This window comes from Macrotis lagotis, chromosome 4 (genome assembly GCF_037893015.1).
Source record: "Macrotis lagotis isolate mMagLag1 chromosome 4, bilby.v1.9.chrom.fasta, whole genome shotgun sequence".
In the NCBI taxonomy this organism is placed as follows: domain Eukaryota; kingdom Metazoa; phylum Chordata; class Mammalia; order Peramelemorphia; family Peramelidae; genus Macrotis; species Macrotis lagotis.
The window spans coordinates 48,985,082-48,998,762 of NC_133661.1; the positions used below are offsets into that span (position 1 = coordinate 48,985,082).

The following is a 13,681-nucleotide window of genomic DNA, read 5'->3' on the forward strand; positions in this document are numbered from 1 at the left end:
CTTGGCTGGAAAATACCCTTTCCTTTCTCAAGAGACAAGTGAGGGCTTGGGGGCAGGGAGAGGGTGATGCCTGTTCTGCAGCTTCCCAAGATCAGTAGACTCCCCCTTATCTCTCCCAGGGCAGGGACTGAGTCTCTGGGTCTCTTTGTCTCTATCACAGTGTCTAACCTGTTTTCATGATGAGGACTGATCAGAGCATTAGCTCTCTGACCATCTAATCACCTCCCCACTCTTACTTCCTTCTCTACCCTTGGCTCTAGAAAGATGAAAATACCTTCCCAGCCTTACCTCAGATTGGTGAGGAAGCTGACAATTGACTGGTCATAGTGGGCAGCCCTCTGTTCCCCTACCCTAGGCCCCTGGCTCTGCCAGGAAAGAGATTGGGCCTGTTTTGGGGCTGTGTCCCAGGGACACAGAGGCTGTGTGTGTGTGTGTGTGTGTGTGTGTGTGTGTGTGTGTGTGTGTATGTGGGTGTATTAAAGAGTGTGTCTGTCTGTAGCATGGGTGTCTGGCTATGGGCAGGTGTCAATGGGTGTGTGTCTGACTCTGACTCAATGGGGAGGATAGGAAGATATGGGCTGCTGACAGTCATGGTTTCCATGCCTTTGGGGATCAGTTAAAAGAAGTGTCGTTGTTTAATGTTGAGAAGACAAACCGAAGGGAATAAGTATTGGGTCAGAGGACTCCAATCCTGCCACTTCTACCTATGGCCAATTGGAACCTAAGACAAAATTCTTTATCCTCTCTGGATCTCAGTTTCTCCATCTTTAAAACGGAGGGATTGGATTCAACGATCTTTGAGGTCCTTCTCAGGGTGGGTCCTATGATAGAACAGCTACCTTCAAATTTCTGAAGCCTGGCTCTCTCAATTGAGGGCAATTACAGCTGGTGGATAGAAGCCAGGAGGCAGATTTTAGCTAAAAGTTAAAAAAATTTCAACATGTTTCTAATAGTTTTGAAATTACTCCCAATTGCCCCAGGAAGCAATAAGTTCCCGTCACTCGTGACTCAGTGCCAGGAAAGGTTGTCTGAGCCCTCCTGGGAAGGCCTAGAAGGCCCTGCCCTGGACTTCCATGTCCTGATACTACTTGGGAGAGGAGGGAAGACCAGAAGTCACTGCTCTCTTGGGCAGAAGCAGCTTAGCGGTTTAGCACATTCTCCCCCTTGGAAGGCTCTGCTGAGAGAGGGAGGGGAGGAAGGAGGGAGGGTCTGCTAGGCAGGGGCAGGCCTTGGGTGGCCGGTTGGGGAAGATCATCTGAAGCCCATTTTGTCTCATCATTTGGTCTGGTCTTTCTTCTCCTCACTCCTGGAAAGAGCCAGTGGCCCCAGGTTCTTACTTCTCCTCCAGCTTCTGTTGCAGAGATGATACGAGGAGCTCCAGCCTCTGGTTTTCCTTTCTGAGCTAGAGAGAGGGAGGAGGGGAAGATGAACAAGAGGGCCAGGGACCCTCTAGAGCCCATGAGCAAGTGAACACTTAGCCTTCAGGTCTACCTCCCTTTGCCTCGCACTATTGCTTCTTGCCATGCCAGGCCTTCCCCCGGGAGATGTCTTTTCTCCTCTTCAGACTTTATTTTCCTCATCTGTAAAATGGACACTCTGTTCAGATGGACAACCCCTGGGCCCTCCTGATCTCTCTAACACACATCCCACTGTATATAGGCCAGACTTCTCCCAGTGTCCTTCCACCTAATCTTTTACAAGGTCACACCTTAGATCTGTCCACTGACTGGAATGCCTGCTTCTCTCTCAACAGACCCCAGCCAGTTCAGTCACACCTATTTTCCAGGAATCCTGCTTTGATCGTATCCCATTTTCAATCCTCTGCTCTTTTCCTGATGCCCTCCAAAAATTACATTCTCCCAACTCTTTGGAATGTTAAGACATTTTGATATGGATTGGATTTCAGGTCAAGAATATATGGGTTTATGGATAAAGCACTGGCCCTGGAGTCAGGAGTACCTGGGTTCAAATCTGGTCTCAGACACTTAATAATTACCTAGCTGTGTGGCCTTGGGCAAACCACTTAACCCTGTTTGCCTTACAAAAAAAAAAAAACCTAAAAAAAAAGCATATATGGGTTTAAATCCCACCTCTAACACAATAGCTAGCTGTGTGAGTGAAGGAAAGTTAGTCTCATTGATTCTCAGTGATCTCACCTGGAAAATGGGAGCGGTAAGAGCACCCATACTGTAGGGTTGTGAGGAAGATCAAAAAAGAAAGGAGATGAAAAACACTTTAAAAACTCTAAAGCTCTATGAAAATTGTGTGTGTGGGGGCAATAGTTACTCTGTTCATATTTTTCATGGGCATTCATATTCACATGGGCAGCAGGACTGTTCTCTCATCGGCTCCTGCATGGGTCTCTCCAACCAGACTAAAAGTTTTCCCAAGGACAAGATCTGAGGCTTCTCCATTTCCCATCTCCCGCATATCACTGGTAACCCTGAAGGTCCCTGGAAAGACTTATTGGCTTGAGGTGTAGAAATCAAGATAACCACACATGGAAAATGACCTACTCCAGGAGCAATGTAGCCAAGCCCCTGCTTCCCGGCTCTGACAAGGCACTTTGAGAGGAAAGAGAGACTTCCTATCACCCCTGCAACCTTTGCCTGTACATTCAAGCATCTCTGTTTTATAGAGGAGAAAAGAATGCTCAGAGGATTTAGTAATTTGCCCCTTAGAGAAGCCCAGATGATTGAAAGAGCCGGGATTCAAACCCAGGCCCTGGGATTCCAAAAGCACTTCACTGCATTGTCTCTGGGGCACATCTTCATGGAAGGAGCAGAGGAGGAGTGACTTCAGAACCAAGGACAGGATTGGACCAAGGTAGAGCTTTGAGGTTTTTTGGTCAATCATTCAACATGGCAGCTCCCTTAGCTCTTTCCTAACTGTTGCCACTCCATGTCAATTGTCCAGTCACCTCACCTGGGTCTCATGAAGGGCCCCCCGGCCCAGCCATCCCTCCCCAAAGTCTGGGACTCCATGGAGACTGTCCCTTGGGAGGAAGTTGTCCAGCTCTGAAGAGAGTCTTTGGAAATGCAAGAGCATGGAGGTGGCAAGTAGAACTGAACGTACCTGATTCTCAGCAGTCTCCAACCCTTGCTGTCCAGAGTCCTGAGCTATGAGCAGAGAAGCCTAGGGACAGACATAAGAGGATGAGGCCTGGGGATAAGCTGACTCAGGTAGGACCAACTCTAACTAATGGTGGTTCTGCCAGGATCTCAAACACTGATAGAAGAGATTTTGTGGGGCAGGGTGGCCTTTTGGGTATCACTGGGTCTACCTCCTGATTCCCTTGGGATGTCTCCTCTGATTGATCCAACTTTGACTGAACTGTGGGAACCTTTGGTGCTCTCCTATTTCCAAATGGTTAAGAATCTTGGGTTTGACTATTGGGATGGGAATCTCTTAGCTTCTTGGAAAAGTATCACGGGTCAGTGGAAAGTGCAGGATATGAAGTCAGAAAACCTGAGTTCAAATCTTGTCCATGACACCTACTAGCTGTGTGACTTGGAGTAAATTACTTGATCCCTCTGGGCCTTAGTTTCCTCATCTGTAAATTGAAAGTGCTTGAACCAGAAGCCATTAAGGTCCTTTTTAGCTTTAAATGAGATTGCATTTCAAATCCTACAGAATATAATCCATTTCCAGATGTGAATCGTTTTCTAATTGGTCCATTTGTAAACCTTGACTCCGAAACCAGATTGGGAGCTTCCTGGGAAAAAAAACACTTTATCTCTTCTAGTCTCCAACAAGTATAGTTGAGAATGGGGCTGGCCACAGTGAAAATGGGTTGAGTTTGATTTTGGAATAAAAGGTAGTTGGTAGAACCTACATTGTCCAAGATGCAGAGATTCAGGGATTTGAGATTGGAAAAGGTCTTGGGTCTTGGCTCCTTCCCTCAGGGGAGACCCCAGAATTCATCTCTGTGACCCACCATCATGGTAGCTATGGACCAAGACCTCTAAAACAGAGACTTCCACTGCCCAAGGTCCTGATTCTAGGACCATCAAGTGGGTCCTCCTTGACAGATTGTTTAGGTTTGACCCAACTGCATCAAGACTCCTCAAAGGGATGACCAGTTAAGTATAGTGCTTGCTGGGAGGAGGGCTCAGGACAAGATGTCCTCTCACTCTCAAGGACCCAGGACCCTACCTTGTGTTCTTCTGGCTTCCTCTGTTTCAGGTCCTGCACCTCCTGTAAAGAAGTCCTCCTGTTTTAGGGCTGGGCTGGGAGGAGAGGGAAGGAGAGGGACACAGTTCTCGACCCTTCCATCCCCAGCCATTCCCAGGAATGTCTTCTAAAGGCAGGGAATAGAGACTGGTGAGGTGGGGGGAGGGAAGGAGATAGACTAGGTGAGAACCAGTAATACACCTAGAAAAAACATCTTGTGGACTGGGGCTGAGTTAGTAGTTTAGGCAGGATCCCTTACTGAAGTGAGGCTCTGAAGTCTTTGTTCTCTCTCCTGTCCCAAGGTTCTCTCCTTCTGCAGCTCCTGTCTTAAGATTTCTACTTCTGACAAGGGCCCAGGAGCTCCTGCTTCCTGACCCCCTTGGGCGTCTCTCTGAAATGGTTGGAGCATCTCTGGCACCTGAGGGCTGAGAGGGCAACAAGACTGTAGTGACTTTCTCCCACTGGAACCCAGTGGAATCATCTGAGCTGGGAGTGATTTGGGTGATCCATTCTTCTCCATCTCCCTAAACAAACCCAGTGTGTATACGAGGGAAATGGGAAGCAGACCCCTAATGAGCTCATAGCTGAGAAAACCAGTGAAATCACTGAATACCAGAGAAGGAAGGGGCAGCTAGGTGGCACCATAGTGAATAGAGTACTAGACCTGGAGTCAAGATCTGAGTTCAAATCCAGTCTCAGACACTTCTGACAGTATCATAGCTTAACTCTATTTGTCTCAGTTTACTCATCTGTAAAATGAGCTGGAGAAGGAAATGACAAAACCATTCCAGCAACTTGGCCAAGAAAACCCCAAATAGGATTACAAAGAGTCAGGCACAACTGAAACAATTAAGCAACAATAACAAGAGAAGGGAGTTTAGAATTATTCAGCCTTAACTGCCTCATTTTACAGATTAGAAGACTAAGACTTAGAGAGCAATGAGTAGAGGCAACAAGGAAACAAATTTAGACTTCATGTCAGGGAAAACTTTCTAACAATTAAGCAAGGATCCTTAAACTAGGGTCCGTGAACTTTAAAAAAATTTTGGTTAGCTATTTCAATCTAGTTGGTTTTTCTTAATAATTCTGCGTATTTAACTATATATATATATATATATATATATATATATATATATATATATAACAAGATGATTCAGGAAAGGAGTCCCTAAGCTTGACCAGGCTACCAAAGGGGTCCTTAACACACAAAAAGTTAAAACCCCTGGATTTGAGTGGAATCCCAAAGTGGAATGGGTGACCTTAAGAGGTCATATCTGCCTTTCCACCAGAGGGCTTCAAGCAAGGCTGGAGGATGACTCATCTGGTGTGATAATGAGAGCATTTTTGTTCAGGGATGGGTCAGACTAGAGGGTCCTTGAGATCCCTCCCCATTATTATATCTTATCATTTTCCTCCTCTGTAAAATGGGGTTTTGAACTCCCTTAGAGCATGAGAGGAGCAGATGAAATCATCTATGACAAGTGCTCTGTAAGGCTCAGAGAGTATAAGGAAGGGAAAGAGGTAGAGGGGAGACAGTCTTCACCTTTCCAGTGTCCCAGACCCCTTGGGCAGTATCCGGAGAAGCTGCTGGACTCTTCCTCAGAATCATATTTTTAACAACATAAAAAACCCCCAGAGTATAACAAAGGAAAGCAAAAGTAGTGAAGACAAAGGGTAAATGGTTTTCCAACCAGATTTGTGACCCCCCCCCAAATCTCTCTAAGTTCATAGATCTTGTGTTAAGAATCCCAGGTATGTAGAAAGGAGCCTGGATCTAGAGTTCCTTGGTTCAAGTCCCGTTGATCACAATCTCCCTTGGCCTCAGTTTCATCATCTTGAAATGAGGAGGGTTGGACTCTGGGTGCCTCCCTGCTCCGCATCTGGGATGTCCAACCAGTCAGTGCCAAAAAAGATACTGGCTGACCTACCAGGGGCAAATCCTGCCTCTTTTATTTATTGTCTAGGAAAAGTGACTTCATCCTTCAAAATGCCTCGGTTTCCTTATCTGCAAAATGAAGGGTGTGGACAGGATGACCTCTAGGGTCCATTCAAGTCTAACCCCGTATTGTGGGAGTTGACTTCACCTGTTGGTTAATAGCATTCAATTGGCGTCCCATGGCTACCACCTGCCCCCTGGTGGAGATAGCGGGTTATGCACATAATCCAAACAATTGATTTAGGGACCATCATTCCTGATTGATGGTGGAATGACTTTTATAGCTTCAGTAGCTGCAGATGCGATGGATGGAGGGGAGGAGAGTGGGGGGGGTTGCTAGGAGGGGGCTGGTAGCAGAAAAGGCTGACCTAGGGTTAAACATCACACATGATGCCTGCCTAGCCAATTGTTGTTTGCCCTTCGCTTTGTTGAAGACAGAGGAGATGCTCTACAAATCCATTTATTAAGGGTCTGATACCATGCTTCTCTAGTCCTGTTATGTCTAGTGTGGGCCACCTGAAGGGCAGAACTTCAAATGCCTAATGAGGCAGAGTGGGACATACAACAGAAAAGGGGAGGGCTGTGAAGTCAGCAGTTTCAAGCCCCAGATCTGTCCCTTACTATCTGTGTAACCTTAGTCAAGCCACATATTCTCTGTGTGCTCAGTTTCCTCATCTGAAAAAGGAGAGGTTTGGGGCTAGATGTCCTTTGGGCTAAATCTCTGATCTATGTTGTCAGAACAGTATGGTTATGGTTGGTAGGCGGGGGACCAGGAGCAGGAGGAGGAATGAATAGAGACCCCCCCTCCCCTCTCCTATTTTTCAATGATTACTGTAATCATTGTCTCTAAATAGTTTTATTTTTTCCACAAGAACTTTCATTTGACTCCCCAATAACTCATGTGAGGTGGTTAGGGCAAATGTTATTTTTCCTATTTTACAGAAGAGAGAACTGAAGACCAAAGAGGGGAACAGACTGAGAAACAAAGGGGAGTTTATTCTAGAACTTCTGAGGATGCACTAATATGTGTGGTCAATGGGGCCAGGAGGGAAGAAGCAGGAAAACTAGAGTCTTGCATGCAAAAGAGTTGGGCTGATGAGTCTTATTCCTAGAGTTAGAAGGTGTCTCTACCACAATCTAGGCCAAGCCAGGACGGAGCACGAATCCTATCTACTCCATACCTGACAAGTAGCCACCCAGCCTTTACCTACAGATAGCCAGTAAAGAAGGAACCTGGCATCTGCTCACCCTTCTTTATGGACAGTTTGGATTTTTAGGAAAATTGTCCTGACCTCAAATCTAAAATTGGCTCTTTTTAACTTCTGCTCATTGTTCTTGATTCTGCCTTATGGGACCAAGCAGAAAAGGCAGCTGTCATTGCTTCCTGAATCTTCTCCAGGTCAAACGTTCCCAGTTCCTTCTATTGATGCTCATTTGGACATGAACTCAAGGCTTTGCCTTCATAGGTGCCTTTTTCTGGACCATCTCTAATTTACCAATGTCCTTCCTAAACCATGTCACCCAGAACCCAACACAATGCTCCAGATGGATTCCTTCCAGGACAGATCATTATGGAACTACCCCCCCCCCCCAGCCCTGGTGCTTCACTTCCTGGGAATGCCTGCTATAGGACATATAGACAGTGGAAAGCGTGTAGGTTTACTTTAGGTCAGTTAGAGGGGACTAGCTCAAACACAATGGGAAAGGAAAACTTACCTTCCTGATGAAGATCCTTGCTGTTCTTGGAGGGGTCTCTGGGGTTCTGCTTCGGACTGGCACTGATGAGAGAGAAGGATGTTGCTGGGTGGGTGACCTCATGACTTCACTGAGCAGGGACTAGAGCCTGACCTGGAGAGGCTGAAGGGAAGGATGCCCAAGGGGACTCTCCCTACCCTTTTAGGCTCAAAAGGACTTGAATATGTTTTCTTTCTCTTTTTTTTTCCCTTTATTTAGATCTGCAATTTCAACTATTTAAAGGGAATTCCTGAGGGGAATTCATTACTGCAGATCAGCCATTAGTCTGAAACTTAGAGCCATAGAGGATTTGCTGGGGCCACTGAGAAGTTAAGGGACTTGCCCATAGTCACACAGCCAGTATGTATCTATATCCACAATGCAACTTAGATCTCATTGACTCCAAGATTTATCTTCTACCCACCTTATCATACAGCTAGGAATTTTCTCTATTAGGCTTCCCTCATGATCTCCTAAGGCTGAGGATGAGTGTGACATAACAGCCCTCAAAGGCTTCAGAGTACCCTCCACACAATCAGACACAGGCATTCTCTGTGGACTTTTATCATGAGTCGTTGTGACACAGGCATTCTCTGTGGACTTTTATCATGAGTCGTTGGGGCACTGCTTCCAATCACTTCAAGGCCCCTGGAGGGCAGGGTCCTGGACCTAGTTTTGCCCTCTTGGAGGGTACTGCCCCTGAAGTTTGTTCTGCAGGGTCAGATCCAAACCAAAGCATTAGGTCCTTCTCTAGCTGCTTGAAGTGAAGGGAGGATCAATCAGTGGCAGGGTTGGTGGGTTGAGATCATAAAGGACCAAGAACCTGAGAAGGCTCAGTTCTCCTAAGCTAGAAAGAGGGAATTCTCAAACCCTGGACTTGTGCATGGCCATCAGTATGGGATCATGGAGGAGTGAGATCTGGGAAGAAGGGAAGGGATCAGAGGGTAGATCCTAGGAAGTGGCAGCATCCCTTTACTAGCCATTAGCATCCAGATCCTTCCCACAGCCTCTGATCCCTTCAAACCCTAAAGGAAGGTGGAGGTAGAATCCCAAACTGTGTCCCCATCTGCACCTTCCACCTCTGGATCACCAATGCCATCTGAGCATTCTCCTGCTCCAGTATTTTTATCTTCCTTCTATAACAGAATAGAGGGTGAGGGAGAAGAGAGAATAAGGTTTATGCATGTGAGAAGCCTAGGGATTGTGCTTCTAAAGAAGGTTCATCATTTTCCCCTTCCCATTTCTGAGATAGTTTCAGTCTCCTTTGGGGCCCTTGTTTGTAGCAACCCAAATTCTCCAGGACTCTCCTTTCTTTTCTCCCCATTATTACTCACCTTATCCTTTAGGTCATACTTACTGGAGATCTCTCTGACTTTCCATCTTCTCTGTCAGGAAACTTGAGTCCTGGGAGAAATCAGGAGGAAGGTAGGAAAAGATGAGGCTGATTCTTTTTCTTCTGAATCTTTTCTTCTTCACCCTGAACCCAGGGGTTTCTACCTCCACCTCTACCCCTACAAATCATTCAACACTGGTTCCTGGTGGGAATTCTGGCCTGGACTCTCATGAGAAAGGGAATGTCACAGAGGTAGATGCTTAACAGTAGTTTCAAGAGATCCTGATACAGAGGAAAACATACTGGCCAGAGAGAAAATCAGAAATTAATAGAGTAAGAGACAAATGACAAATTTTCCCTCAGTGAGGGCTGTTAGATAATGAAATAAAAGTGAAGGAAGACAAAGAAAGGCACATACAGAGACAGAAAAATAGAAGCAGAAGTAAAATAGAGAGGAAAGACGAGCAGAGCAAGAATGGACATGTGGGAGGCCGAAGGAGAGGCAGAAGAATTGTCCTCTTTCTCACTTCCCCAGAAGAAAGATGCTGAAACATCTTCATCAGCTGGGTCCCTTTCACTTCACTGGTTTCCTTTGCCCTGAAAAAAGGATCAGTTTCACACATTAAGCTTTCTTTTCTCTCCCTGAGTCTTTTTTCCTCTCCCCTTCACTTTGGACTCCTTACCTTCTTCTTCTTCTAGGGCAACCTCAACCATAATTCTAGGTCTTAAGGTTCATGGAGCACCAGTAACCAATGTGAGGACTATTCCTTCCATCAGTGAACCACAGTGAGGAAGGCTATCGCTACTCTTCCTCCCAAACAGTTCTCAAATAACTCCTCTCATCCCATTCCCAAAGAACCAAACAATCATTGAGGTCCAGAGGTCACTTACCTGCCCATTAGTTCTTTCAACTCAGTTGGATTTTCCTCTTCCCCTGCAAGAAGCTCTTGGACCCAGGGGATCTGGAAAAGAGAAGAGAGGAAATTAGAAAAGAAAAATGGCTATGGCAGGATAAAGAGTTATTGAGAGTATAAGAGAGTTCTTAATAATGGCCAATGAGGTGGGTAGTAGAAAATATTTAAAAGTCTGATTGGCACTGTGCCCAAAAGTGGGTTTTCATTTGTATGTACAATATAAATCTGTTTAGGATGGTATTGGAATCCTAAACTGCTATAGTCTCTGAACAATTGAGGTCAAACGTCCGTGAAAATGTTCAGACTAAGAGGGAGTTGATTGTAAGATTTGTGCCACAAAATCTATGTTTTGTAAAGAAAATGAACCAATTACATGAGGAAAGCAAAGAATATTCAATGGGTAGCCCATCTGTTCCATAGGCATCTTTGTTATGGCAAGAGAAATTGAGGAACAATTTTGAATGATCAACATTGACCTGGTAAAAATACACCTCCTTCCCTTTTTTAGGAGGTGGAAGACTACAGATGTAGAATATTGCTTATGCTGTCACATGGGGTTGATATGTTTCTTAGTTTTGCTAAGCTGTTTTTCTTTTTTTTTCTTGTCATTTTTTTATTCTTGGTTACAAGGAATGTCTAATAGAGATAGGGATATATTTGGAAATGAAGGTGACATAAAAATAAGAAAATGATATTTTATTATTTTTGAGAAAGTGAGGAAGGTCCCAAGATCATTGGGTTGACACCTTTAGGCAGATTCATGGCATGGACATGGGAATGAATGGGTGTTCATTCATAGGAGAGAAAGAATAAGTCCCAATAGGCAAAATAAGAACACAAAGGGATTCTGGGTATGGAAGAAAGGGGGAATCTTAGAGAAAGTGGTGCTGGGTGGAAGGGCCATAAAGGGTGTGTTGGGAAAGCTCACCTTGCATGACCAGCCTTTCCTCTGTCTCTGGATCATTTCTAGTTCCTCCTCCTTGGATCTCAATTCATTTGCCACCTGGTACCAGCGTGCTTTCCAATACTGAACCACCTCCTCATGGGTCTTGGGGCACCATCTTTCCTCCTCTGACTCTTGCTGGGGAGTTGTCAACTCTTTCTGCTGAGGTTGTCTGGGGAAGCAAGTCCTCTAGGTATGTCTCAAAGCATGAGACCTACTCTCTCTCCTTTCATATCAGTTCATCTTTGTTGTTTTTTGAAGCTGTTCATGTGCCTCTTTCCTGGAAGCCCTGGGAGCCTTCTCCTCAGAGATCCTGGTGTTATTATGCTTGCCTAAATTAACCCTTTTTCTACCCTGCTATCTTGAAACATGCCTCCTCTCCCCATTGAAATGGGATACTTTTAAAATAGATCTGCAGTGCTTCATTGGATAGCATTTACCTGGGCCATTTACTAAATAAGCCAACAACATTTGGTCATTGGAAGGCTCTGAGGGGCTTCAAGAAGGAGAAAGTGTCTTGATTAGGGTTCACTAAATTGGATCCTTTCTCTTATTTTATCCCCAAGGCTCTCTCTTTTCTTTCATTGGGTCTCTCTTCTGTGATGGTGATACTTTCTCTTGCTTCTTGAATCAACTGAGGTTGGGGATGCTTGGGACATAGCAACAAAGGGCTTTGAGATCCCTGAAGGGAGAGAGTCACTTACCCACTGGTCTCACTATTCTTCCAGGAAGCTGGTCTGAGCTCACTGCTTCCCTGTTGCTCCTGGAGTACAGACAGCAGTACCAAATTCTCTCCCACCAGCTGGACTCTCTCAGTCTCCAGGACTTGGAGCCAGCTATGAGAAATCTTCTTTTCTTCCTGCAGCTGGTAGAGCTGGTCTAGACAGGTCCTCAGTTGCTGGCGGCTCTGGCCTAGCTCTAAGGAGAGCTGCTCATTCACCTAATGAAGACCCCATACCCATCCCAAGAACTGTTGGCCATTCCCCAAAGCATTGGGAATGGACTCTCACTAATTTTACCCATGCCCACCTTATGCAGGATCTGTCACATAATAGGCCTGGCACAATCAGTTGAGTGATTGGCTGGTTGGTTATTTCTTGGACAAGAGATGTTGAGTCAGTCACCAAATCTGTATTCCAAGTTCTTCCTGCTTGGTAGGACCATCCAGAGTGTGCTCCCTGCTTTCTGACTTTTGAGACCCCCAAGATCATCTCCATGATGTGATTAGGCATTATATGACATCTTTAATGTGGGGTTATTGTTGACGTTATTTCATTAGAGAAACATAGTAAAATGGGCATAGAATACTGGGGCAGGAGTCAGGAAGTAGAACCTGAGAATTAGCTTGCCACTGTGCTCAGTCCCTTAAGCTCACTCAAGCTTCTAGGACTGTGGAATTGCACTGATGGAGGGAAGGCCCTAGAATATTAGTCTTGATCATTAATCATTATATTACGTTAAATGCCATGGACAACACAATATAGTAAACAGAGATGGTCTTAGCCTCAGGTTTGAATCTTTCTTCTGTCCACATATTGGTTATGGCACCTTATTAGGTAAATTATTTTCTATCTAAGGACAGAGAATTTGGTATCTTACTTTGGTGGAGGGAGTTTCCATGCTGGGAGATCTCAACACTAAAAAAACCACAGGTACAGGTTCAGATTCTCCTGCCCTAAAAATAAAGCCACCAAGGACAAACTTGGATGCATCTCTGTCCAATGGTCACAAATTTAGTGAAATATGGATCCTCCTCAAAGGAGGACTCAGAAGGACTCAGAACTCTTGTCCTCAAATGTCTCCCTTCTTATGAGGAAAAAAGGGTAACATGAAGGAGATAGAAACAACCCCACACAGTGTTATTTAAGCATTTAGTCATGTCTGACTCTCTGTGATCTCATGGACTATAGCACATCAATACTATCTATGAGGTTTTCTTGGCAAAGATGCTATAGTGGCTTGCCATTTCCTTCTTTTTTATTTTATTTTTATTTATTTAAGGCAATGGGGTTAAGTGGCTTGCCCAAGGTCACACAACTAGGTAATTATTAAGTGTCTGAGGTCAAATTTGAACTCAGGTCCTCCTGCCTCCAGGGCCAGTGCTCTATCCACTGTGCCACCTAGCTGCCCTGCCATTTCCTTCTCCAGTGAATTAAGGCCAGGAGAGGCTAAGTGACTTGCCCTTAGGGTCATGCAATTACTAAGTTTCTAAGACCACATTTGAACTCACTCGGTTCTTGACTCCAGTCCAAGCACTCAATCCACTGAATGACCTAGCTGCCTGCCTATATGATAGGGGCTTATGGATACACATGTAAAGTTTCACCTAATTCCAGCTGCAGGGAGCTATATACAAGAATAAGGAGAAGATGCTGTTGCTGAACTAGTTAACTCTGTGGGTATGTATGGGCAGGGGGTTGCTAATCAAGAAAGGCATCCTGAAGGAGATGAATTTGAAGGCAGAACTGGGGCTCAGCATGTGAAGAGGACAAATTTAGGTGATTATGAGGGTCAAGGGTCTTCCAAAGATTTATTAAGTAAAAGATGAGCTCCCTAAGGGTAAGGACTATGTCTAGAATTTTTTTTGGTCTTTATATATCCAGAATTGCATTGAATTCTTGAATATATTTGCAATTATTAATTATATG

General features: G+C 45.0%; 1 protein-coding gene across 6 annotated transcripts in view; it reads right to left on the minus strand.

The window, feature by feature from the left end:
• Positions 1-13,681, minus strand: part of LOC141520833 (uncharacterized) — a 44,101-nt gene that overhangs the window by 6,845 nt on the left and 23,575 nt on the right. For 5 of the 6 annotated variants that reach the window (XM_074232712.1, XM_074232709.1, XM_074232710.1 and 2 more), the window contains 11 exons: positions 11,738-11,973; positions 11,019-11,205; positions 10,068-10,138; positions 9,704-9,773; positions 9,201-9,247; positions 8,916-8,979; positions 7,826-7,887; positions 4,433-4,598; positions 4,156-4,197; positions 3,076-3,135; positions 1,338-1,402 (listed from right to left, as the gene is read on the minus strand). In XM_074232712.1, the coding sequence (XP_074088813.1) occupies positions 1,338-1,402; positions 3,076-3,135; positions 4,156-4,197; positions 4,433-4,598; positions 7,826-7,887; positions 8,916-8,979; positions 9,201-9,247; positions 9,704-9,773; positions 10,068-10,138; positions 11,019-11,205; positions 11,738-11,973 (1,070 nt within the window). Of the gene's footprint in view, positions 1-1,337; positions 1,403-1,450; positions 1,581-3,075; positions 3,136-4,155; positions 4,198-4,432; positions 4,599-7,825; positions 7,888-8,915; positions 8,980-9,200; positions 9,248-9,703; positions 9,774-10,067; positions 10,139-11,018; positions 11,206-11,737; positions 11,974-13,681 lie in introns of those variants that run through there. The other variant, XM_074232711.1, reaches the window with a different exon arrangement.